General features: G+C 38.2%; 3 protein-coding genes across 4 annotated transcripts in view; 2 read left to right on the top strand and 1 right to left on the bottom strand.

Annotated features, from left to right (window-relative positions):
* Positions 1–2,811, top strand: part of LOC133716805 (putative ribosomal large subunit pseudouridine synthase SVR1, chloroplastic) — a 3,546-nt gene extending 735 nt beyond the window's left edge. The window contains exons 2-9 of the mRNA XM_062143461.1: positions 62–162; positions 250–316; positions 500–593; positions 677–725; positions 964–1,114; positions 1,395–1,451; positions 1,955–2,010; positions 2,210–2,811. Coding sequence (XP_061999445.1) covers positions 62–162; positions 250–316; positions 500–593; positions 677–725; positions 964–1,114; positions 1,395–1,451; positions 1,955–2,010; positions 2,210–2,297 — 663 coding nt within the window. The 3' untranslated portion in view covers positions 2,298–2,811. The remainder of the gene's footprint in view (positions 1–61; positions 163–249; positions 317–499; positions 594–676; positions 726–963; positions 1,115–1,394; positions 1,452–1,954; positions 2,011–2,209) is intronic.
* A 4,249-nt stretch (positions 2,812–7,060) lies between these two features.
* Positions 7,061–16,319, top strand: LOC133714510 (kinesin-like protein KIN-UC). Of its 2 annotated transcripts, none has more exons than XM_062140629.1 (21): positions 7,061–7,466; positions 7,566–7,666; positions 7,792–7,914; positions 8,002–8,187; positions 8,578–8,799; positions 8,909–9,053; positions 9,380–9,529; positions 9,850–9,938; positions 10,711–10,923; positions 11,096–11,230; positions 11,493–11,663; positions 11,926–12,102; positions 12,916–13,032; positions 13,191–13,319; positions 13,393–13,552; positions 13,681–13,773; positions 14,728–14,853; positions 15,129–15,254; positions 15,481–15,624; positions 15,703–15,831; positions 15,983–16,319. In XM_062140629.1, exons 1-21 carry the CDS (start codon positions 7,256–7,258, stop codon positions 16,129–16,131), a joined length of 3,096 nt encoding a protein of 1,031 aa, XP_061996613.1. In that variant the 5' UTR covers positions 7,061–7,255; the 3' UTR covers positions 16,132–16,319. The 2 variants fall into 2 exon arrangements, with proteins under 2 accessions (XP_061996613.1, XP_061996612.1); XM_062140628.1 differs by having other exon boundaries at positions 11,484–11,663.
* An 18-nt stretch (positions 16,320–16,337) lies between these two features.
* On the bottom strand, positions 16,338–25,934 carry LOC133714509 (uncharacterized). The gene is made up of 2 exons (XM_062140627.1): positions 25,847–25,934; positions 16,338–22,490 (listed from the first exon to the last, which is right to left on the bottom strand). The coding sequence occupies exon 2, from the start codon at positions 22,454–22,456 to the stop codon at positions 16,445–16,447; it is 6,012 nt and encodes a 2,003-aa protein (XP_061996611.1). The 5' UTR covers positions 22,457–22,490; positions 25,847–25,934; the 3' UTR covers positions 16,338–16,444.
* Positions 25,935–27,081: the final 1,147 nt, after the last annotated feature.

Genomic DNA, 27,081 nt, shown 5'->3' with positions numbered 1-27,081 from the left:
GGCATAAGTTGAGAGAGTACACATAGTTTTACTGTAGCAGTAACTTGTGGTTTATCTGTAGACTCCAGTTGATCCCGGGAGGGATATTATTTATGTCAATGGGAGACGGCTTCCGAAGAAACTGCCTCCCAAGGTTTATCTTGCCCTCAACAAGCCGAAAGGGTATGAACTGCTGCTATTGTTTGCAAGGCTATCAATATTTGCTTTGGAAAGTTTAGTTTTGGAATTGATGCATTTGTATTATGATAGGTACATTTGCGCTGCTGGGGAGAATAAATCTGTCTTGGGTCTGTTTGATGATTACTTAAAGAGTTGGGTATGTTGAGGCTTGCAATTTCATGCATATTGCGTTCTTTTTCATCACTCATGCGTTCTGGTGCATACGGCCTATATAAGCAATTTGAAATTAAAGGATAGATTTTAGGCTTTTAGATTTAGAATCATGTGTTGATGTGCATTCATTTTGTCAGTTATTTGACTTGTAGTTTTGTATTTTCAGGATAAGAGAAACCCAGGAACACCTAGACCACGACTATTTACTGTTGGCCGTCTTGATGTTGCCACAACTGGGTTGATTGTTGTGACCAATGATGGTAGTGTACATTGTCTATAATGAGTTGATATAGAGTAGAATCGATAGATATCTAATGTCAAATCTTATGTTATCTGTTTTCAGGAGATTTTGCTCAAAGTATATCACATCCTTCAGCAAACTTAACAAAGGAGTAAGTCCGCATCTTTCTGTTGTCCACTTAGTACTTTTTTTTTCTGTGTGAGTTTACGTCAGATGTATTATAGTCATGTGAGAAATTGGGAGTTGGTTCAAAAACTTTGGGCATATGTATCTGGAAGGCTATAATGTACTTATCATCTGTTTATTCTTCCTTTTTAATACGTTCTTGTGTACTAGTAATTTGCATGGAATATGAATCCTGATGACTTATTCCTTCACACTAACTGTAGATACATTGCCGTAATAGAAGGTTCTGTTAGTAAGCGAAACCTGATAGCCATCAGTGAGGGAACGGTCATTGATGGTGTCCATTGTACCCCAGATTCCGTGGAGTTACTACCACAACAGCCAGAAATGTCAAGATCCCGTTTGCGTATTGTGGTACTGACTCAGTGACTCTCTCTCCCTCTCTCTCACTGTTGTAATAACCTAAAAAGTTGACATACATTTTCATATGACTTTTGTTTCTCATATCATCTGGTTGTAGACTGTAATTCTCTTGTACAAATCAACCTTTCAAACATGTGATTGGAAGTCTTATAACTCTTATGGGAAAATTAAAATTGCAGGATTATGTACAGAAGTAGTTATACTGAACTCACAAACGCATGCAATGTCAACTGTGTAATGTCCTTCATTTTGTCAAACTGGATTCATGCAGGTTCATGAAGGGAGGAACCACGAAGTACGAGAACTTGTTAAAAAAGCTGGACTTGAGGTTAGATTCATTTATTGATAGGAGTGTTTTGTTCATTGAAAAATGAATTCTGGTTTTGTTCATTTCTTTTAATTTCTGGCCTCAATCAATCAAATTTGATGAAATTTATGAAGAAATATGAAGGAGGTTTCATGATCCTCTAAAGTTTGACTTGTGTGTGAGAATCTATATCAATATTCAAGAAATATTTTTCTCTGTTGCAGTAGGATTGTAATCTGTTTAGGGTCAAAAACATATGTGTTTCTTTGATGATATCTATTTCATTTTCTTTTAGAATGTTTTACTTCATCATTGTGCTATGTTCAAAACTGCCAGAGAGTTACAGTTGTTTGTATATGTAATGATTTACTGATTTAGAGATCTCTGTGGTTTTATTAATTCACACTAGAAACTTAAGATATAGTGGTATATGTGACCTTCGATGAGATTTTGGACTTTAAGATTATACTGGTGACATTTTGGGTTCTGCTTGTGTTGCTTACTATTGTTTCTTCTTGTTCCAGATACACTCATTAAAACGCGTACGCATAGGTGGTTTCAGACTTCCAACAAACCTCGGGTAATCATCTATATTCACATTGATTGGAAATGTTTAGTACCTGGGTGAAATAACGGATTTTTCAAAAATTATGTGTAGACAGTCCTGCACTATTTCAGTCTGGTTGGTATTATAACATCTGATGCTGCTTTAAGTTGTACAAGGAGTTCATGCTTGCGCAACCCTTTGAGTTTTCTGCTAATTGTATTCTTATTGTCAGGCTTGGCACACACATGGAATTAAGACAAGGTGATCTTTCTGCCTTGGGTTGGAAAACAAAGAAAGTTGCTGCGACTGCTGGAAGGTAGCATTTATCTTAGCTCTGCCCTAAGTTAATACATCTTCGAGGCACAGTCAAAAAATTCCCCAGTCGCTTATCGGTCAGAGATGTTGAATCGGGTCCCCATCCCCCTTTGTGGGGGCAGTATTTGGGTATGCTAGTCGGAATCTTTGCTATGGGTTGGAGTTTATCCATGGCCGATGGTTGAGTACGAGTCACACTTGTAGCAAGTGTTGAGCTGATGTTATTAACCTCTGAAGTCTAAAAGTTGCTGGGCTGCAGATGCATCTCTATCTGTGTATATTGCAAATGATATAGTAACAAAATGCTTGTTTTGCCGTTCATATGCCATTTACCGATCCAAAACTGAGGCAAATGCATAGACCTTTCATTGTAAATCAAACGAAACAACTCATCACTTCCACATTGGAAGCTCTCAGCTCTTAGCAGGCAACTATCATTCCTGTAACTAGTTGGATTTTAATTTTTTTATCGCTTCGCACTGGAAAAGAAGAATAAGAAAAGGTACCTACTTATTGTCTCATTCCAGCTAGGTGATGTAGTACATCGCCGGCCAAATAAACACAACCAAACAAATCCAACTCATTCGACTCTACAATGACCATATGACATTGGTGCTCATGTGGATTAACCTTTGTTAATCAAATGGGTAACTGGGATGAAGAACAGAAGGAGATACTGTTTGTTTGAGAAGCTATAATAAATTGGGTTCCACCAATGCATGTTCATGATGCAAAATAATGAGATGGGACTGTTGTTCTGGAATAGAAAAAGAGATTGGATTGGATTTGAAGGGGTCAGCTTTTCACTTAGTTTAAGGGAGAATGACGTTTCAGAACAGACTGGCCTTGGGGCGGCAGCAGCTTGTGGTTGTAAAGTTGTACAAAACAAAATTGACAAGACAGAGACAGAATAAAAATATAAATAAGTTACAGTCGTATTGTTTTATTAGAATTGACTATTGGAGGGATCGAAACCGTGGCGTACTGGCGCAGTATGTTCCTAATCCAATTGTAATTTCTTTCGCTATTTAGATAACCTCGAAGACTTATCTCTGACTTAGTTTTCACTCAATTCTCGGTAATTCTTTATCCTAGACTTTAAGGTCTCGTTTAATTTACGGAATTAGAGTCTTAGAAAAGAAAACTCAATCATTTCTTGTGTTTGGGATGCAAAAGAAAATGAAAAACTTTCTTAAAGGAAAGGAAAATATGGAGAATGTGCTTCCTTTCATACTCTAACAAGGATATGGGGAAACTTTCTATGACCTCGTTTGGTTCGCAGAAAGGAAATCTCATTGGAAAGGAAAACAAAGAAACTAAATTATACTAAAATTTCATTTCTATCCTCATATATTAAAACACAAATCATAAACTTTTCAAATAAAATTATCAATAACAATTTTTAACAAGGATATAAATGTATTTTTATCATATAATTAATGCACATTTAATGAAGGGAAAGTGGGAGGGAAAATAAATCATTTGGAGGATGAGAGGATTCACTTTCTCCCATATTTTCCTTATGGAAAGTTGTTCATTTCCTTGTGCATACCAAACATAGGAAATAAATACATTTCCTTTCCCAAGCCCACAATTCCGTGAACCAAAGGGATTCATTTTCCCTCTTCTTTCCTTACATTTATTATTCACTTTCTATTATTTTATCGCACTAATAACAAATTTTTTAACAACTTTCCTAATAATTTTCCTCATATTACCAAACATCATAAATGAAAGTTCGTGAGAAATTTGATTTATCATCCTATAGTAAAGATAAGAGAACTACTTTTCTTTTCGGCTTTTCGCAAACCAAACGAGACCTAAAGACTTAGGGGATGTAGAATTTTATTCATTCCATAATTTAGACATTAATTTCTGAAGGAATGGATGAATTTCAAAACTTTTTAATTAGTGCGGAATTAGTTTAACCATTAAACTACTAACTAAACATAAAATCCATTCCTTTAACCCATGATCTTGGCTTATTGTGATATGTATATAAACATAGCATGCATAGTAAGGAAGAACAAAGAGGGAGTTTATGTTCTACTCACCCTTGGAGCGTGATTTTAATCCGATCCAAGTGAACCACCAAAGTTCCTCTCCTTGATCTCTCCTTGTGTGTGTTTCCTCCACCTTGAAGCACCTTGGATTAAGAACTCCTTCTTGTACTCCTTCTTGTGCTTGTAATCTTCTCTTTAATGTAACAAGTAAAGCCACAAAAGGATATGGCCTCTAAGGATCTTCACCAAGTGAATCAAGAGATGAAGAAAGATGAAAGAAAAGAAGAAATTATGCAAGTGTTCTTCTTTCCTTTAATTTTGTAATGGACCAAGAAAGAACTCTTTCTCTCTCTCTCATCTGAAAATAATAGTGTGGAGACACACTTATTCTCTTTGTCCATGCTTTCACTTTTATATAATAGGAAATAACTCCAATTACTAAAAGAAAATATTGACTTTCATAAAGCCAATATTTTGGCTGGTCCATACTTGTTATTAGGCACTAAAAATGTGTCTTGGGCTTTCATTTAAATCTCATTTAGTGAAGCCCAAGTCCACACGAAAAGCCCGACAATCGTTTAGGCCCAATAGGTTCGGTTTTACCCGAAAAACCTAATTATGTCCAAATAATAAATCTAATTAATTATTTGGTCATAACCAACTCTTGTTTAATCTTCTTCATATACAATCTCAAGGATCCACTTATATGGTGTGCGATCTCTTAGGTTCTAATTAACAAGGCAGTGAAGTTTATAGAAACCATTCTATTTTGTTTACGAATCAAAAACTCCATTTTTGATTCTCCCTTGTTATTAGGATTATAAATGTTTATTAATCCTCGGGGACTTCACAAGTCATGAGTGACGTCTTGCAACATATCATGACTACCCTAGTTAATGTAGAATGACAAAGAACCTATTCAATTGGAATTACAATACAATACGGTCCTTCTCTAACACTATGTTCTAAATCACATCATCGGGGTATGGAATTGATATGTCAATCCCCTAATGTGATTTTCATTCTTATGTGATTCTTAGAATGTGATTAAAAACTCCTTTTTAATCTCATTCAATGCTTTGGCCAAAGACTCATTGAATCACATCTTTGAACATACACCTTATTTACTTAAGGATAGAGATTCCTTATTGTACACTCACATGTCTCCATGACCGAATTGATTATACCAATGAATGCATCTATTATATTCATTAAGGGACACAATGTTATTGCATCATCAAGAGATAATCCATTCACTCATAAGACAACTATGGTGTCTCAGGTCAAAGGACTAATTTGTATTATTGCAATTTAGAGTTCAAGTTTGACATGTAAGTAAGACTCCATACAAGAACTCTAATGATCGCGTTCAGTGTACTCTTTAAGTTAAGAGCACCCACATACTTGACATACTTGTATTAGTGTCTCTACACAAATGACAAGAGACATATCATCCTCCATATTGAGCATACATAGTATGTGCTAGTCTTTCCGGATTATCAATGTCCAAGTGATAATCCTATGACTAGGAACCTTTTAGGATAAGAGTGTGAAAGAGTAAAGGTCTCACACATCTAACTCTTTAGATTACTTTCTCTTTAACTCATATTCCTTAGACATTGTTCAATCAAATATTAAATATAAGCAATGAACAATAAACTTGCCCTTTTGAATAATAATAATTACAATAATAATTACATCAAAATGATTGTTTTAGGACACAATTCCTTCAATTTCTTATACGGTAGGTATTGATTTTTCGAAATTAAATTTTTGCTGAAACTTCTGAATTTATTCCCACACCTCCACAACCAATACGAATCGACCTCACACGCATTGCGATTAGTGTCTCCTTCTCCCCAGTCTCACGATATCAAGAGAGGGTTAGAGAACATTATAATGTATCCTAGTCCGTATAATAAACATAGAAATGTGACTATAACATCATTCATTTCTTTCACTGTAGTGGCCAAAAACACAACATGTGCTCCACCCTAGAGGGTCGCTTTTGCAATCTTCCCTCGCCAGAAAAGTGTCTTAACAAGTAATTCCCCATTTCGTTCATTTTGGGGAACCGACATGGAGGACACATCTAGCTCTACTCTATTATACAATTCAAGCATCCATCACAGGCCCTACCAAAGGAGACATAGATTCACAACCCAACTAATCGTCCTTTACTACATGACCACACTTTTTCTTTTTACCACATTTAGCTGATGGTGATCACATCATTAAATAATCATACTTCCTTTTCATTCCATTGATTCCAATTGAGACTTGACTCCACATTTATCTTCATAATCACTCGAGACAAAAGCAAAAAGTGAAGAAATAATAAAAAAAGTGAGAAAGTACAAGAAAAAAGTGAGAAAAATCTCACGTTTGATACATTAATATTTTTAACATTAACACACTCTGTTCAAATAAACGACTCAAAAATATCTCAAAAATCACGTCTATTTTAGATGCGATGGGTGATTAAAACATGCTGCGTGGCATAACCATCCAACCAAAGACTCACACGGGACATGTAACAACACAAGTCACGTTCGAGTAGTCCGACTCACTAGCCAAAAACTTCACACGCTAAAATATTTATGCATCTCACTTGATATAATAAGAAAATACCTTTTAAATTCATGTACATAACATTATTTAATTAGACGGTAATAATGGCATTGGAAAGGTAAAAGAAAGTGTTTTGAAATCCCCTTTACGGTATTCAATATTCAATTTTAATAATAACGGCCGTCTCCCTCAAATGTAACCCACAACAACGCGGGAACCAGTAAAGCTCTTCTCTTTCTCTCCCATCGTGCCGGCCTCTCTCTCTCTCTCTCTCTCTCTCTCTCTCTCTTCACATTTCATGACTCCTAATAAACCCCCAAGACTCTTTCTCTCCACCTGAAATTCTCTGCATCCGGATTTACCGTTCGTCCTCGGAGCTCAGAAATTTGATGGCTTCTTCGTCGTTGAGATCTTCGTCAACGACAACGGCAGCGGCCGCGGCGAACAATGGCGGAGTCGGAAGGTCCGAGAGGCAGCAACTCCATCCCGCTCGACAAACGACGTCGTCCGTTCGCTCTAAGCCGGCGTCTTCTTCAACTTCACGGCGCTCCGTCACTCCTACTTCTCGGATTCCGGCCTCCAATTCCGAGTTTCAGCAAGGTCTGTATCTGTTAGTTTTGTTTTCATTGAATTTTGGTGAAGATTTTGAAAAAAAATTGGAGTTTTTGAGTTTTTTGTTTTTTTTTTTGTTTGATACAGATGCTGGAAGAGTGAGGGTTGCTGTTAGAGTTCGGCCGAGAAATGATGAGGATCGAATTTCCGATTCGGATTACGGCGACAGTGTTGAGGTCCAGCCAGAGGTGATTATTCGACTCTGCTATTTCCCAGCTGCTTTTGTGAATTATGATTCTTCAAAATTGAAGCATTTATTTTTAGCAACAAATTAACAAGTTGCATTCTTTTTGTTTTTTTTGTCTCACTCTAGTTGAAGCGGTTAAAGTTGAGGAAAAACAATTGGATGTCTGACTCTTATAGATTTGATGAAATTTTTACTGAGACTGCCTCGCAAAACCGTGTTTACCAAGTGGTAGCAAAGCCTGTAGTTGAGGTAAATTCTCAACTTTTTTTTGTTTTCATTGCATCTCTGGTTGATCTCGGGAGGTTTTAGTTATGTACATTGGCTTTAATTTTGCAGAGTGTGTTAAACGGATATAATGGGACAGTCATGGCTTACGGTCAAACTGGTACTGGGAAGACTTACACACTTGGTAGGCTGGGTTGTGATGATGCATCGGAGCGTGGTATTATGGTTAGAGCTTTGGAGGACATTATTTTCAGTACCGCTCCAGAGTCTGATACTGTGGAAGTTTCATACTTGCAGGTGGGGTAGTCTATGTTGTAGCCATGTTAACGTCTATGTTTGCGTTTCTTGTTTTGTTCTGATTTCAACTTATTTGGTGTTCAAATGTGTCATTGCTCACAATAGTAGACTTTAATGTTCAGTGGTTGCATACTTGCATATTCCACCATGGGGGTGGTTTTTTTCACTACCCCATGTTAAACCTTAATTCACAATGTTTGTTTCTTGAGTCGCAATGCTAGTCTGCTAAAAGTATGGAATGAAAGAGAAACATTGCAAGTCTTATAACAATTTTTGGAAGTTATGGAAAACCTGGAGATGTAAACTATCAGAAGATTAGTTGAAGTGTATTCGTGTTTCTGTTATGCTGGATGATTGCTCTTTTCATTCAGACCTGTTTTCTTGCTCCAGCTGTACATGGAATCTATACAAGATTTACTTGCACCAGAAAAGACTAATATTCCCATTCACGAGGACCCTAAGACCGGTGAGGTGTCACTTCCTGGTGCTTCAGTAGTAAGAATCAAAGACCTTGATCATTTCTTACAACTTCTGCAAATTGGTGAGGCAAACCGGCATGCAGCTAACACAAATCTAAACACGGAATCTTCTCGTAGTCATGCCATTCTCATGGTGGGCGAACTTATTGATTAATGTTTGCTTTCATATTTGTAGATATTATACATTTTGCACAATGATGATCTGAACTCATTCCTCTATTTTAATTTGTGTATGTTTACAGGTTTTCATTCGTAGATCTGTGGAAGACAAATCTACAGATGAGATCATTTCTCAGGAGAAAGCCTCGAGAAACGGCTTACCTATAATTCGAAGAAGCAAGTTGCTCATTGTTGATCTTGCTGGATCCGAAAGAGTTGATAAATCTGGTGCGTCCTTGACATTGCACACCTGAACTAATACTTTAAGATTGCATGTCCACCACTTATTTCTCATTAATTATAGATGATTGGCATTTTCTTTTTACCCTCTTTGTAATAATCCTTTGTACTTGAACTTGAGATGTTGCTGATTTGGGTTCTTCAGTATCTTGTCTTTGGAAGCATTAGCTATATGTTAACTAAAATCTAGGAACAATCATAACATTTATCCTTTAATATAATCTGCAGTTGTCAGTCTTTAAGATTTTGATGTGCTATGTTGGTTTGATGGCATTATTATTCCTGCATCTCATGTCTAATTTCTCATGTTGCAGGCAGTGAGGGCCACTTACTCGAGGAGGCTAAATTTATTAATCTTTCACTGACTTCCCTTGGGAAATGTATAAACGCATTGGCTGAAAACAGTCCACATATCCCAACCAGAGATTCCAAGCTTACAAGGTTGCTACGTGATTCATTTGGAGGTTGTCCCAATATATTTATATTCTTCTCCATATTTTGAATATCCAAGTATGCTGTAGAAGTTGCAATACTTAGCCTTGGTGTTATTTGATATGTATTTGGGTTTAGATATTGGTTTGGTGTATCATTTGGTCATCCAGTAGACTTCATATGCAAAATACATAAGAACTTTCCTTTGCTCATGAGACACCAGTGATAGATAACATATTTTCTCACTGTAGGTGTGTACACACACACACACACTATATTTGATTCCATATGGTGCTCTTTTTATTTAGATCGTTTTCTTACCGAAATTGCATTCTTTTAATCTACCAAACAGGTACAGCGAGGACATCACTTATAATAACGATTGGACCATCAGCACGACATTATGCAGAGACCAGTAGCACAGTAATGTTTGGACAACGGGTAAGCCAGATTGGAAACTGTACCTGCACATACACACTCTCTCCAGTCTCTATAATTATACAGATAAGAGGGTTCATTTATTTTGATGAAACTAGTTTGCATTGACTAATGAGTATATATTTGTTATTAATAAGAGTTGGCAAGTAGTATGCATCATTATCTTCTTAGATTTTGTTGATGGTCTATTTTCTTTCCAATTGATGCAGAGTGGAATGTTGTGGCCTAGATGAGTTTTAAATGTTAGAACTTAATAGCCGTGCCTCCACTTTAGTCAGTGGCCTGGTCAAACAAGTCGAGGCCATTTTGTTGTCCTGAACTCCTGATAAATATTGTAGATGATGACCTGCTCAATTAGTTGGTCTTGTCTGGGTTTAAGAACACCAATTACCACTTTATTGAGGAGTAAGCCCCAGTGTGTGTAGCATCAAGGTAGAAGTTTTCAAGGAAATAAGAGAGACATGAGAGGGATATAGAAGATGAGAATCAAGGGAAATGCGGTATTTAATTCATTAAACTAGTCAGTTTTGAATGTAATGCGGTGGCTTTTTTATAGAGACTATACCAAGGAGATAAGCAACTGGGATGAAAATTAAAGGCTAAAATTTAAGGATAATTTATGTTAACATTCATATATGGCTGAACTGAGTTGCCATGTCAGTCAAGTATCTGTTTTGGTTTTGTTCTTTTAACATTCCCAACTGCTAATGCCATGCTGTTTGTTAGCTCATTGATATTGATGGTACTACAACTAAATCTTTCTTGTTTTCTGCAGGCAATGAAAATAGTAAACACAGTAAAACTTAAAGAAGAATTTGATTATGAAAGTCAATGTCGGAAGCTTGAGAACCAAATAGACAATCTCACTGCAGAATTTGAACGGCAACTGAAGTTGAGGGACAGTAAAAAATATGAATTGGAAAGACAGCTGACAGAGTGTCAACACTCTTTTGCTGAGGCCGAAGAAAATCTGATCACAAGGTCTGAGGTAGTTGTCTATCCTAGAAACCATTTGTGGTTTGGTTGATGAGATAGTGGTCTTAAGATGAGGGTTGTGTGATTCTATTCAAGTCAAATTTGAGTCGGTTGACACATCAATAGTTAAGAGTTTTTTTTTTTTTTTTTTTTTTTTTTTTTCTGATACCTTTTCACGCTTGCAGTTTTTGGAGAAGGAAAATACTCGTTTAGGGTTGGAGATGAAAGATCTTTTATATGAATTGAACAGTCAGAAAGAACACCATGATATGATGCATGATAAGGTGGCACAGCTTGAATCGAGTTTGGAACAGGGCAAGGTATTTCCTTTTTTAATATTGAATGCTTGTTTCCCTTGTATTTTTTTGGTCATTATCTATTTATTGCTACCATTCTAGTGCAAATTTTCTCACTAATTGGCACACATCCTAAAAAATTAATTTTGGGAATGATGGCGATCAGAAATTTGCCACAAGCTCATGCACATCTAATTATATTGTTCTCATCATCTCGTATCGAATATTTTAATCTTTATGAGCCGAACATTAATGTTTCTTTTCTGACTGTTAGTAGCAACACCAGGTTGAAAGTTCTACATATCAGAAAATACTAGCTGATACCACTCAGATGTATGAAGAGAAAATAGCAAAGTTGATGAAGCAGCTAGAAGATGAGCATACTCGTTATGGAAGCACAGAGGATCAGTTAGATGCGATGAGGAAGCTTCTGACTGATGGCCAGAAGACTATTCAGGTAACATATTCAGTATTTATCACAGGAAAGGGCATGTGTTTCATTTTTAATGCTGACACTTTTCTGCAACATTCTTGGAGAAACTAAGATATGATTTCTTCTAATGCATACTTGTTCAAATAAATGATTTTATGTTCATCCATTTTATTTCAATCTTCAAGCTTTTTTGCTGTTTGTTTTGTTGCAAACCATGAAAGCATTATATCTTACCATAAGTTATAGAAACTTGAGCACAAACTATAATGTTTTTTTGCTTTTGTAGCGACATGAGATGGAACATTCTACATATCAAAAAGCACTTGCTGACACAACTCAGATGTATGAGAGGAAAATAGCCGAGCTAATGGAGCAATTGGAAGATGAGCATTCCCGTTTTGAAGATTTAAAAGGACAAGTTAATTTGGCGAAGAAGCTACGTCATCAACAAAGTTCAATGAAGGTTAAATTTATCCTCAAATCTTACTGAAGGAGCCCATTTTAATATTCCATGGATTTTGACCAGTCCAATATGCTTTTGGTGGCGTATAGATTTTTTCTTCTCTCTCCTTCTGGACTTAGATTCAATCTCCCTCGGATACTCAAATTTCCCTCATACGTAATAAGATTGTCAAAATTCATTGTATATATCACCTTTTCAACTAAAGCATGCCTACAAATTTTATTGTTTACAACTCCCTCAATTAAAATCTCATTAATTGCAATTTTCATTGTCTAGTTGTATCTGTTCAGAATTTGGAATGTGTAAGAAAGTATTAAAAACGATAAAAAAAAAACCTTGTTTTGGAAAGTAATAAAGTAATAGAAGAAACTTTTGCTAGGAAATTGATACCTATTTTGATGGAAATTGAAGTGAAGAATTCGGACAATTAATTTCTTTATTTTTTTTCTACAGAGAAATTCATATTTTCTAAGTTTAGAATGCCAAACGAGGTAATTCATGTTTAGAAATTATGAATTCCTAATTTTCATTTTCCTTCATCCAAATACACCTTAAGTTTTCTGTGCATTCAGGACTTGATTGAATTTACCTTTGTGCAACTTTTTTCAGTACCAAGGAATATGTTTTTAAAGTAATTCTTGGTATTAATACTTTAACTGAACTTGAAATGTTTTTATACAGCGGCCATCTGATTAGCTACTGCTGATAATCCTCTAAATGTTGTGAAAAAGTTGATTATATTTAGACTCCGTTATTTGGTTGTCAAAATTTCCAATATATTGATATATGTTTTTTTTTTTTTTTTTTGATCAGGGGAAGGAGAGCGATGAACTTAGAGTGAAGTTACAAGACATGAAGCAGCTGCACGAATCAACTCTAAACGAATTTCAGTCCTTGAAATCAGACTATTCTGATCTATCAGAAGAGAAGGTATGGTTAACTTATGATATGATGTTAGTGTAGTTTAAATTCCTTTTCCTCAAAATTGAATTTTTTTTTTTTATAATTTATTTTGTCTAGATGGTAAGAGTTTAGTTTTCAGTTAAAGTTAAAAATACTAAGTGATTCATTAAATGTTGACTATTCAGGCTAGACTAGATGAAGAACTTCAAGATGTGAAGCAAAGACTTCTATTGGAAGAGAAGAAGAAGAAAACTATAGAGAATGAGCTGGTCATGCTAAAGAAGGATGTACCAGAGAAAGAAGATGATTTTGTGGTAAGTTGTTTGTGCATTTTCAAATATCGTGTTCATCGTTACTGTATATAGTCTTAAATTCACAACTTTCCAGGATAAGAAATCATATATGAAGGAAAATATATATAAAGGGTCTTCTGCTTTGGGGACTCCAATGGGTTTACACAATTCAAATCCATCAAGGGAGTTGCTATCTAGCCAGAGGGAGACACCTTCTAATCAGAGGGCTACAATTGCAAAAATATGTGAAGAAGGCAAGTTTTTTTTATATCTAAAGGCCTAAAGCCGTCAAAAAGTCTGGACTGCAGAACTTTGTTTATCTTTTCCATTTTTGGTTGCTGAGATATTTCGGTTGACAAGTTACTTTTCTTTATACCTACAGTTGGGCTTCAAAAGATTGTACAACTGATGACATCTGATGATTTAGATGTCCAAACCCATGCTGTGAAGATGGTAGCCAATCTTGCAGCTGAAGGTACACATTTTCCTGTAGTTTCTGTAACAGAAAGTATGTAGAGATCACATATTTGAGAATTGAGTTAGAAATACTTTGGTAGGATTCAGCTGGGCCAATGTGATTGTTGACTACAGTTTAGTGCCTTTGGGGAGTTCAGTAACTGAAGACATATAGTGGAAGAAGGGTATGCATGCATACTTTTAATCCCTTTCCAGGGAGTTGTATGGATGCTGTATCTGACCCTTGCCTCTTTCCCTCCACATCTTGTACTATAACGTATTGCTTCTCAGATGGTGTTTCTTGTCCTTGCGCATTGCTATTTTATAATTGCTGAAATTGTCTGGTATTAGCATGACTGTACAAAACAAAAGGACCACTATTGGATAATAACCCTTCCCTGTTCTCTTCATGAAAAAACATGGGATATGTTTGAGTTGTTTATTAAGAAACGGTCCAGAAAGATTAGCCTTTGGCCACTTATGGATAGCATATTGTTTTTGTGTCATTTTCATCTGTATGACTGAAATTCTTAAGTCTGGAATTATCAAGATATGAAAGGGTTAACTTGTTGGCGATCCGTATTTTGCTCGGATCCAAGTCAAAAGAAAACTAAATTATTCGCAGATAATCTCTTTAGAAAAATATGTAGGTCATCTTGATATTTGGTTTTTTTTATTAAATATTGGGTCTGTTTAGATAAGCAGGATCAGAAACACACCAACAAATACCTTTTTTTCATAGAAGGGAACTTCCATTTCTTTTTTGGTCTATTCTATACTACAACAGGTTTTCTTTCTGTATGTTTTCGGCATCAAAGATTAGAAACTGTTGATATATTTTAAATTTCTACTAGATTTGATCCTGCACTTGCTTGCAATATTTGATCTAGGCAATATTTTCAGTGCTTATATTCTTCTCTGTGGGACAGTTATCATGAGGGTTGCACTAATTACAGTTTTCCTATATATTCAGATATGAATCAGGAAAAGATCATGGAGGAAGGTGGTCTAGATGCTTTGCTTATGCTGTTGCAATCCTCACAAAATACAACTATTCTTAGAGTGGCTTCTGGAGCAATTGCCAATTTGGCAATGAATGGTAATCCTGATTCTGGGCACATTTAGTCAGTAAAGATATTATACTTCTCCCCTGCTTTCCATCGTTCTATTAACCTAGATTGCGGTCCAAAAATATTTTTTGACTAGCATGCTTGTGATGATGATAATAAATTTTAAGAATATAGTGAAATTAAATACTTGCTGCTACTATGTAACTGCATATTTGTTGATAACTATAAAATGTTGCTTATCCTGTTATGTTGTGGTATTTTAGTAAGGTTAATCTATTCTCTGTTTCTGTTCGAACTTTATCAGAGGTAAATCAAGGTTTAATTATGAGTAGAGGTGGAGCTCAGCTACTTGCAGGGACAGCATCGAAGACAAATGATCCACAAACTCTTAGAATGGTTGCTGGAGCACTTGCTAATTTATGTGGAAATGGTAACCCTCAGATGATTTAGAGTCCTTTGTTACAACAGTACCGTAAATTTCAAGTATAAACTTTCATCTTTGCTTGAACCCGATTGCTATATTACTAATAGCTTCAATATATGGTTTCAAGTTCGGGTGGTTGTGTACTCAGAACTAGCCTTACTAAGCCATACCAAATGCCATATTTTAATAAACCTGTTTTATGTGTTTTTAAATTCCACGTTTGTTACTTCAGAAAGATTACACATGATGCTGAAAGAAGATGGAGGCATTAAGGCGCTCTTGGAAATGGCAAGGTCTGGGAGTAGTGACGTTATAGCGCAAGTTGCTAGAGGAATGGCTAATTTTGCAAAGTGTGAATCTCGCGGAACTATTCAAGGTTGGTAGAAGTTGCCTTTTAGTTGACATGAAGTGTGTTGCATGGGTCTTGAATGTCTAAAAGGCTTAACATATGCAGGACATAGAAAAGGTCACTCCCTTTTGATCGAAGATGGTGCCCTTACTTGGTTGATTGGAAACTCCAATACTACCTCGTCTTCAACAAAACGCCATATTGAGCTTGCTCTCTGCCATTTAGCACAAAATGGTAATCCACCCACCCACTGAGCTTGAGCTTTTTAGTTTTGGATTGCACATTTGAAATTATTCAGGACAACTACAATTCAATCTTACTTATGATTAGTTTGGGTTTAAATCCCTTCCCTAATCAGTCATCTCGCTGTTTTCGTTTCATGCAGAGGACAATGCAAACGATTTCATATCCAGTGGAGGGCTGAAAGAGCTTGTACGAATATCGAATGAATCCAGTAGGGAAGATATCCGAAATTTAGCAAAGAAGACGTTGAGATTGAGTTCAAAATTTCAGACTGAGATCCGTGCGGAATAGAAAGATGTACAGATTCCACCCAATGTAGCTTTTTGTTAATTTTGTCATCTGTGTACTCAACAACCGAAACTCACTTTTTGGACTAAAGAAGAATGAGTGTCTCAGGGGAATGAATGGGCATGGTGTAACAGAAAATTGCAACAAAGAAATAAATAAAAGTAAACAATCTCATACAATATTCAGTGTCATTACATAGATAGCCAAAAGAAAACAAAAGGTGGCAGAATGTGTCATCACCTCCAGATAATGAACTCAATCTCACACAAACATTAACTTGAAAATCAGAATGAAACAGTTTAAAATTTCAGGGACATTAACTTAGCTCTTCGATCTGAGGATACCTGTGAGAACTTTCCGAAGCTATGGTTCCACAACATCCGTCTCGATGGAAATTTATGTTGCATTCTCCGCATTCAAATACTAATCCTTGGCAAAGTTCACCGCACTTCTCACAAGGAAGAATGTTGTCTCTCTTATCGCCCTGAATGGGGCTCTTCCACTTGCTAACAAGAGTGACGGGGTGTTGGACATGAGCGTCGTGCTTGTAAGTGCTCCCCAACTGGACTCGCGGATACCTCCCTTTAATGCAATGGGGATGACAGTCAAACTCGCACTCTTTGCACCAGTAGAACCAATGTGATGGATCCCTTTTTCCTTCACATATCTCACAGTAGTATTCACCTAGCTCGTCTTCAATACTTTCATAGGTGAGCTTTAGAGGATGCGTGTCGTATCGGTGCTCAGCAGTAAGAGGTAATCTAACACAGGCTAAGCAAAGATGAAAATTGCATCTCTTACAACTGAAGCAGAAAAATATTTTTGAACCACAACCCCTGCAATAGAAGTCCTCCCATCCTATGTCGAGGAGGAGGCGGTGAGCATGAGACTCATGTTTAAGATATTTGTTCTCCCAATAAATACTGCACTCAAGGTCAAGGTAGAAAAGGTTTTCGCCGGTTGGCAGAGCACATTTATCACAACTGTATACAAAGCCTTGGTGATGGATACCACACACATAACACTGAAACACGCCGTCAAAAGAAGTAGCCCGAGAGTGGAGTATGAACTGGTGTTGGTGAAGAAAAGGGAGAAGCATCTTTTCTGGCAATCGAGCGCAAGTTTTGTGGAGATAGAAATGGCAAGACTCTTCTTGTTTATTACAGCTGTAGAAGTCTTGAGTGACAGGTCGGATGCAACCCTGACAAGTAATTATTCTGTCATCCTTAACCTCCTGACAATGATCATTAGCGACTAAAAGATGTTGATGACTGAAGTGTTTGATCTTCTCAGCATCATCAGACTCATAATCATCATCTTCAATATTAACGTCTCTGTCTTTGTTGTCTTCTTTCTGGAAGTACTCAACTGGCATGCATGTAGTGTGAGCAACATATCCGCAACATTCCTGGCAATAATATACAGCACGACACCTATCAATATTCGCAGAGCAGATTTTACAAACCTGGTCCTTGGGGTAAATGTCTTCAAGGAACCAGGTTAGCTTGAGGCGGTGTTGGTGCCCGGGTATTTTTGTGCCGCATGGTAATGAAGCACATTCCTCATCGACCAAGAGCTGGCAGATGCTACAGACGTAGTAGGTAGTGCCACTCCGGAACTCCCCACAAACGTCGCATATAACGTGGAGCTGGTTCCGGGGGACCATCAACTGATGCTCATGAGATTCAGTTTCGATAATGTTTCGCCAATTGGTGGCACATTTGAGGTGAAAGTTGAAATCACATTTGGAGCAGCTGTACCGGTATCTGCAAGGTTGATTGCAGGCATTACATGAGCAACGAACTTTGATATCTTGAATTTTATTGAGCAGAAAAAGTGGGTGTTGACGGTGCGCTGGGTGCTGGATCTCGCCGGGTAACTCTGCACATGACTTGTGGAGATTAAAACGGCATTTGCGACGTCGGTACGTATTGATGCAAGTGTAACTAGGGTCAAATACGGGGTCCTGGCACCCATCACAAAGAACTAATGGACCACACTCTCTGTTTCTGTCTCCTTGCTTCTTGATCATTAATGGATGCTCGTGACTGAAATGTAAGAAGCCTTTCTCGGAAGCACATTTGAGGTCGAGGTTGAAGTCACAATGAAAACAACTGTAAGTGAATCTGCGGCTGCAATCTTTGTCACAAGCATCACAGCGGGATTCTCGTGCTCCATTTAGATTGAGAATAAGTGGGTGTAGACGATGCATCGGGTGCTGCATCTCGCAGGGTAAGTCTGCACATGACTCATGGAGATTGAAACAGCATTTGCGACCACGGTAGGTATTGATGCAAGTGTACCTAGGGCCCAATACTCGGTCCTGGCACCCATCACAAATAACTGATGAAGCAGACTCTTCCAGCTCCTTGACCATTAATGGATGCTCGTGACTGAAATGTTTGAAGCCTTTTTCAGGAATACATTTGAGGTCGAGGTTGAAGTCACACGAGACACAACTGTATGTGAATCTGCGGCTACAATCTTTGTCACAAACATCACAGTGGGATTCTCGTGCTCCATTTATATTGAGAATAAGTGGGTGTTGTTGGTGCATTGGGTGCTGCATCTCGCGGGCCAAGTCTGCACATGATTTGTGGAGATTGAAACAACATTTGTGACCTTGGTAGGTATTGATGCAAGTGTACCTTGGGCCCAATACTGGGTCCTGGCACCCATCACAAATAACTGATAGAGGAGACTCTTCCAACTCCTTGAACACTAATGGATGCTCGTGACTGAAATGTTTGAAGCATTTTTCAGGAATACATTTGAGGTCGAGGTTGAAGTCACACTGGACACAACTGTAAGTAAATCTGCGGATGCAATCTTTGTCACAAACATCACAATAGGATTCTCCTGCTCCAGTTAGATTGAGAATAAGTGGGTGTTGGGGGTGCATCGGGTGCTGCATCTCGCGGGGTAAGTCTGCACATGACTTGTGGAGATTGAAACAACATTTGCAACCTTGGTAGGTATTGATGCAAGTGTACCTTGGGCCCAATACTGGGTCCTGGCACCCATCACAAATAACGGATAGAGCAGACTCTTCCAACTCCTTGAACACTAGTGGATGCTCGTGACTCAAATGTTTGAAGCCTTTTTTAGGAAAACATTTGAAGTCGAGGTTGAAGTCACACTGGACACAACTGTAAATGAATCTGTGGCTGCAATCTTTGTCACAAACATCACAATGGGATTCTCGTGCTCCATTTAGATTGAGAATAAGTGGGTGTTGCTGGTGCATCGGATGCTGCATCTCGCGGGGTAAGTCTGCACATGACTTGTGGAGATTGAAACAACACTTGCGACCTTGGTAGGTGTTGATGCAAGTATACCTTGGGCCCAATACTGGGTCCTGGCACCCATCATAAATAACTGATGGAGCAGACTCTACCAGCTCCTTGAACACTAGTGGATGCCCATGACTGAAATGTTCGAAGCCTTTTTCAGGAATACATTTGAGGTCGAGGTTGAAGTCACACTGGACACAACTGTAAGTGAATCTGCGGTTGCAATCTTTATCACAAACATCACAGTAGGATTCTTGTGCTCCATTTAGATTTAGAATAAGTGGGTGTTGCTGGTGCATCATGTGATGCATCTTACTGGGTAAGTCTGCACATGACTTGTGGAGATTGAAACAACATTTGCAACCTTGGTAGGTATTGATGCAAGTATACCTTGGGCCCAATACTGGGTCCTGGCACCCATCACAAATAACTGATGGAGCAGAGTCTTCCAACTCCTTGAACACTAATGGATGCTGGTGGATGAAATGTTTGCAGCCTTTTTCAGGAATACATTTGAGATCGAGGTTGAAGTTACACTGGACACAACTGTAAGTGAATCTGCGGCTGCAATCTTTGTCACAAACATCACAGTAGGATTCTTGTGCTCCATTTAGATTGAGAATAAGTGGGTGTTGTTGGTGCATCGGGTGCTGCATCTCGCAGGGTAAGTCTGCACATGACTTGTGGAGATTGAAACAGCATTTACAACCTTGGTAGGTATTGATGCAACTGTACCTTGAGCCCAATACTGGGTCCTGGCACCCATCACAAATAACTGATGGAGCAGAGTCTTCTAGCTCCTTGAACACTAATGGATGCTCGTGGCTGAAATGTTTGAAGCCTCTTTCTGGAATATATTTAAGGTCGAGGTTAAAGTCACACTGGACACAACTGTAAGTGAATCTGGGCCTGCAATCTTTGTCACAAATATCACAGTAGGATTCTCGTGCTCTATTTAGATTGAGAATAAGTGGGTGTTGGTGGTGCATCGAGTGCTGCAACTCGTGGGCTAAGTCTGCACATGACTTGTGGAGATTGAAACAACATTTGCGACCCTGGTAGGTATTGATGCAAGTGTACCTTGGGCCCAATACTGGGTCCTGGCACCCATCACAAATAACTAATAGAGCAGACTCTTCGAACTCCTTGAACACTAATGGGTGCTCGTGACTCAAATGTTTGAAACCTTTTTCAGGAAAACATTTGGGGTGGAGGTTGAAGTCACACTGGACACAACTGTAAGTAAATCTACGGCTTAAATCTTTGTCACAAACATCACAGTGGGATTCTCGTGCTCCATTTAGATTGAGAATAAGTGGGTGTTGTTGGTGCATCGAATGCTGCATCTCACGGGGTAAGTCTGCACATGACTTGTGGAGATTGAAACAGCATTTGCAACCTTGGTAGGTATTGATGCAAGTATACCTTGAGCCCAATATTGGGTCTTGGCACCCATCACAAATTACTGATGGATCAGACTCTTCCAGCTCCTTGAACACTTGTGGATGCTCGTGACTGAAATGTTTGAAGCCTTTTTTAGGAAAACATTTGAGGTCGAGGTGGAAGTCACACTGGACACAACTGTAAGTGAATCTGCGGCTGCAATCTTTGTCACAAACATCACAATGGGATTCTCGTGCTTCATTTAGATTAAGAATAAGTGGGTGTTGCTGGTGCATCGGGTGCTGCATCTCGCGGGGTAAGTTTGCACATGACTTGTGGAGATTGAAACAACATTTGCAACCTTGGTAGGTATTGATGCAAGTGTACCTTGGGCCCAATACTGGGTCTTGGCACCCGTCACAAATAACTAATGAAGCAGACTCTTCCAACTCCTTGAATAATAATGGATGCTCGTGGCTGAAATGTTTGAAGCCTTTTTCAGGAATACATTTGAGGTCGAGGTTAAAGTCACACTGGACACAATTGTAAGTGAATCTGCGGCTGCAATCTTTGTCACAAATAACACAGTGGGATTCTCGTGCTCCATTTAGATTGAGAATAAGTGGGTGTTGCTGGTGCATTGGGTGCTGCATCTCGTGGGCTAAGTCTGCACATGACTTGTGGAGATTGAAACTGCATTTGTGACCTTTGTAGGTATTGATGCAAGTGTACCTTGGGCCCAATACTAGGTCCTGGCAACCATCACAAATAATTGATGGAGCTGACTTTTCCAGCTCCTTGAACATTAATGGATGCTCGTGACTGAAATGTTTGAAGCCTTTTTCAGGAATACATTTGAGGTGGAGGTTAAAGTGACAATGTACACAACTGTAAGTGAATCTGCGGCTGCAATCTTTGTCACAAGCATCACAGTGGGATTCTTGTGCGTCATTTAGAATGAGAATAAGTGGGTGTTGCTTGTGCATCAGGTGCTGGATCCTTTCATCTAGCTTCGCACAAGATTGATGCAGAACAATGGAGGAGCAACTTCCCTCCCTCGCATAAGGAATTTCGCAAATGTATCTAGGACCAAGGATTTTCCCTAAGCATCTAGTACAAAAGAGTTGTGGTCCTTTTTCAATACTCAAGGTCAATAGATGGTTGTGAATGAAATGTTGTATGTTGTCTGTGTTTCTGGAATTGAAAGCACATTTGACGTGAAGGTCGAACTCACATGGGCGACAACTATAGGAGAAGCCATTAATTCGTGCCCTACAAGCATGACATTCAAACCTCACGAAGCCTCTTTGACTACTTGAGTAAAGTTCACGTAGTGGGTGCTTGCTGTGCAAAGAGTGCTGGAAGACTTGCTTTAACTTTTCCGTCTTTTCGACTAGTTTTCTCTCTGTCACAACTGTAAGTGGGTGCTCTCTGTGCAAAGGGTGTTGGGGGATCTCCTTTGGTAGCTGGGCACATGACTTATGGAGATTGAATTCGTTGGAACACTTGATGCAACTATAGTAAGGACCTTGCACTGGATCTCCACATGCCTCACATGAAACAGCTAGTAGATGATTATATTGTGTCTTCAATATTAATGGATGCTTATGACTGTAGTTTTGAAGCAGATACTCATCAACCTGCCGAGGCATTTATAGGTTTGAAGGGGTCCGGACGCCCTCCCCCCTACAATTTTGGTATATTTGAATTAATGTACTATTAGTCTCATAAAAATTGAAAAGTAAGCTTAATTGAAGCATTAGGCCCCATCCCCCCCCTCCCCTCTCTAAAAAAAAAAAAAAATCTTGTAACCAATCAAATTATGAGTGTAAAATATAAATGAATGATAATGTTAAGAAACAACCCAGTACCATTTGGTCTGGTGGTATAAGTATTTCATTTATAAGTGGGAGGTTGTGAGTTCAACTAACAAAAAAGTAGTTGTTGATATGATCAAACAAAATATTAAGAAATAAAATATTAATCGATTCCGCTCACTTATTCAAGGAGCCTAGCAAACTAGAAATTACCCTACAACAAGATAACTATGCGTGAAATGTTCTTTTGCCAATGCGCTCAATTGCGGTGCGCCAGAATATAGTCTGCAGGCAAAAACAACCCTAAATTTTAAGCCCAAACTATCTGGACAGCCCACTTCCCCCTAGGACCAAAAGTTAGGCCCAAAAGACCCATCCCTAGCCCAAGGGAAGCAAACCAGCCTAGCAGGCCCAAGCTTGTTTGATGGAGGCAACTCCATCCAACAAACACGATCTGGCGGCTTGAACCGCCACAACATCTCCGCTAGAATTGCAGTCGACTCCCTGTTACCGACCCTCTTTTGTCGTCAACCCGCTTTACCCGCCGACCATCCGGATTCGTCTGCAGACCAACCACAATGGAATTCGGAGATTAACACCCGAATTGCACCACCGCTAAAGGGAAGAAACATGACCCAATTGAACTAGGCTACCATTGGAGATCGGCGCCAACAAATGACGCCCTCGCCGCTGCTCCTGACAAAGACGACCAAACCTGCCGCCGTAGGAATGGAGGAAACCAGTCTAGGTTTCGTGCGCGGCTCTCAGAGCGAGAGCTGTTTTTTTGTCTTTTTATTTATTTTTAAAAGTGAGTAATAATTTATTCAAAAAAAAAAAAAAGTGAGTAATAATTGAAAATATAATTGCGAGATTTAATTTAATTTTTATTTTTCGTTTGATAGTAAAGTAATTAATTATCAAATTAAAATAAAAGTAAAGTAATAAATGAAAAAATTAGTCCATTTATAATAAAGATCCGATATACATTTTGGGGAAAATCGATTGACATCATTTATTTATTCAACAGTGCATTTCTAATTTTCATGAGTTTTTAATCTCTTTTTTTTTTTTTTTTGAATAAATCTCTTTTCAAGTTTAGGAGGTGTATAAAATATAATTTTGTTTGATTTGAAGATGAGAATATTTCCTATAATTAACAAGTTTTTAATCTTTAAAAAGACAAAAATACAAAAAACTTTGAATTTAGTACTTTGTTGTTGAATTCTAACATTTGCGATTCTATATACTACTATAATGTTTTGGACCCCCCAAATATTCAAATCCTAGTTCTACCCCCGCTGCTCATCCATATTTGAGAATCTTCCATCGATCGTCAACTAACTAGGAATCAATAACTAATTCAGGATATATACACGCACACACAAATTATATACCCTACTTGAAATGAAGTGGATGTTAAGATGAGAATTTAATTAGGAAAGGTAAGTCCTAGTTGGACTTTTTTTTTTAGTTGAAAAGGTCATCCATTATGCAATTCAGCAAGCAGTACAATAATGACTTGCCCAGAGGGTTGTCAGAAAGAGTCATTACATAGAGCACACCATACTACTCAACACACCCCTAGCACACCCACCTTTTTTGGTTAAGTGCAAAAACAAGAAACATAGCCACCCCAAGAAACAATAAAATTAACCGAGAAGCAGCTTGTGTCTTGTCGATCTTCCCCACTCAAAAGAAGAAAAATAACCTAGCCTCCTTTTGTAAAAAAGAAAGCAGGCCCAATACTAAAATAAAAAAGAAAAACCAAATAACTAAAGAGACCCAAGCCCACAAGAGGAAGACCCAAACTCCAGCCCAAGTAAGAGAAACCCTAGCAGCCGCTGCCCCAGTTATACCACCGCCAGCACAGTCGCCACCAATAGTTTCACTGCCGTCGCCGATCCCAAGAGCAGCAGCTCCCACCTCACTGCCGACCTCCGCGACACAAAGAAAATCGTCATCCTCGTTCAGAATCGACCCCATGTATCGCAGCTCTGCCAAACCCAATTCCAATTCCCCTAGTTCTACCGCCAACGGTAGCAGCAGAGGAATGGCCAAACCAGTTGGACCCAGTCGGCGAGTGAGCAAGCCCACCTTTAGCCACCACAAACCACTAGAAGCACTGTCGTCTCCGCCTAAAGAAAACAACCCTTTATAGCCCCCATAGAAGAAAGGAACCAGAACCCGCAGTCTGCCCGGATCCCACCCTTCCCAACAAACTCCACCACCAACTTTTGCCGTCGAAACAAACCCTTGTCTCACCGGCAATTCCAAACCAACCACACTTAAGCGACCTTCATCGCTTACGAGCAGCATCTCATTGAAAGTCTTGGAAGCAACAAGTGCAACCAAGAAGAAGAGGAGGCCGAAGCCTGAAGAGAACCCCATAAAAGGAGGAGGGTTAGGCCGAAGCCTGAAAATTGTCATCGACGACCGTCAATGATAAACCCTAGCAGAGAGTAGCAGATAGTCCTAGTTGGACTTGGTTAGACATCCTAATTGGACATGGTTTATGTCGAAGTTTATTCTTTTCATGAATAAGGATCTTTTCTCCTGTACGAGAAGGTTTGGTTTTCCTACTACCAATTGGATTGTAATTAGGGTGCCCATACATATATAAGATAATAAGAGGCAAGGGTTTACTATGGTCGATAGGATGTAGTCAATATGATCATCAGAGTGTATATCTTTTAGGTAAGTGAGCAGAGATGTTTAGAGTGGACAAATTACTAACCTATTTCCTTCCGGACTAAAGATTAATGTAATAGCTTGGCCGGGAAGGAAAGGCTTTGGGGAATGACATTGACACCTTCAAAATTGCAAGCACAGCCCCTTAAATCCTTACTCCAAAGCATTCAATGCAGCAACAAAACTCGAAGTTTAATATGAAGACAGAGATGCTAAGCTTGATGTCTTCAATTTTAGTTCACTTAGAAAAGTGACACACCACACTACGTACCCAACCAAGGCCAGAAAAGAGAAAAACTGACCAGCATAGTTTATGGTCATCCTCATATGACAATAAAATGAAACATGATCCGTAAGACTGTGAAAAGCCTTAAATTATTTATCACATAGAAAATCAGAGATAAAGAGATGCATGATGTACTACAATTAATGAGAAATTTTGGTAAGTAGAAGAAAGACGAACAATGGCAATATTCCAGTTACGATAAAGAAGTACAGAACAGAAAGGATAGAGTAATTTGCGCCATGCGAGCATACCTTATTCAAGTGATGAATTTTGTGCGATCAGTCAATCTATGCAATTGAGATGCATATATGTTACATGGATGCCATGGCTGGTTCTGCAGTCCGAAGCTTGTAGCGAGTTAGTAGTTACTAATATAGCAATATATAGAAAATTAGGAGAGACCAGGGCAGGATGAAACTGTTTACTTTAGTTTGCTTTTCTTTTTTTTCTTCTCTTTTCCTTTGTCGGGATTCTAAGCCTATTTTTGGGTAAAGCACACTCAAAGCATCAGGTTCTAAGGATTTTTTTTTTTTTTTTATCCTTTTTTGAGAGTTTTCCAAGTCCATTTTTCACTTGTAACTATCCAGAACAGTTTTGAGTGCCCTGTAGGGTAATGTGCAAGTTTCACCCCTCTAATACTATCCATATGTCTGCTAAAAAACAATTATTGGATCAATTACAGTGAGGTTATAACAATTTGCCTTCACTCTCATGCAAAGAATATTACAAACTTACAAAAAAGAAAAAGTGAATTTTATTGAAAAACTGTGACCTAATAGGCATTTTGGCACAAAACAAAACAATAACAAATTTTCATTTGATTGTCTTGCCACAATGAGGTTTCCAAAAGTCACATTTTCTAGCCCAAATCCAATTGCTACATTCCTAATTAGCTTCACTATATGGTTTTAAGTTCGGGGCAGTTGTGCACTTGGAAAGAACAGTGCCTTACTAAGCATCAACTATTCCAAGTTTTATCAAACATGTTTTTCATTATTTAGTATTTACAGAAAGATTGCACGCGATGCTGAAAACTGAAAGAAGATGGAGGCATATATATGCAAGTAAAGTATATAGCAAACACCAATTAAGAGACCAAAGATATATACAGAGGTAGGAAATTAAGGTCGGAATCCAGAACATTTAAGTCTTAACTAAATATGTGCTGTTCCTGTTGCTTTTACAACCAGTGAGCTTTAAAAATCTGGTCTCTCTTTTTTTGACCAGTTCAAGACCAAATTGCTTGCTTAGGAAAAGCTTTCCTTTTTTCTTTTCTTTTTTCCTTTCTTTCTTACTTAGTCAGGTCTAATTAGCTTCTTCTTTGTCACGATTATTAATATATATCTATATCTTTATGGATTCTATTCCTAGTTTTCTTTTTTAAAGTTTATATTATTTGACAGGTCTAATTGATTTTGGTTTTGTAGTATCTATTAGAAAAAGTATTTATTCCTAGCTTAATATCCTTCTCTTGATAAAGTTTGAT

The sequence above is a fragment of the Rosa rugosa genome, chromosome 6, assembly GCF_958449725.1.
Source record: "Rosa rugosa chromosome 6, drRosRugo1.1, whole genome shotgun sequence".
NCBI lineage: Eukaryota > Viridiplantae > Streptophyta > Magnoliopsida > Rosales > Rosaceae > Rosa > Rosa rugosa.
Note: the sequence above shows the minus strand (reverse complement) of the source record. Positions and strands in the feature narration are given on the sequence as shown.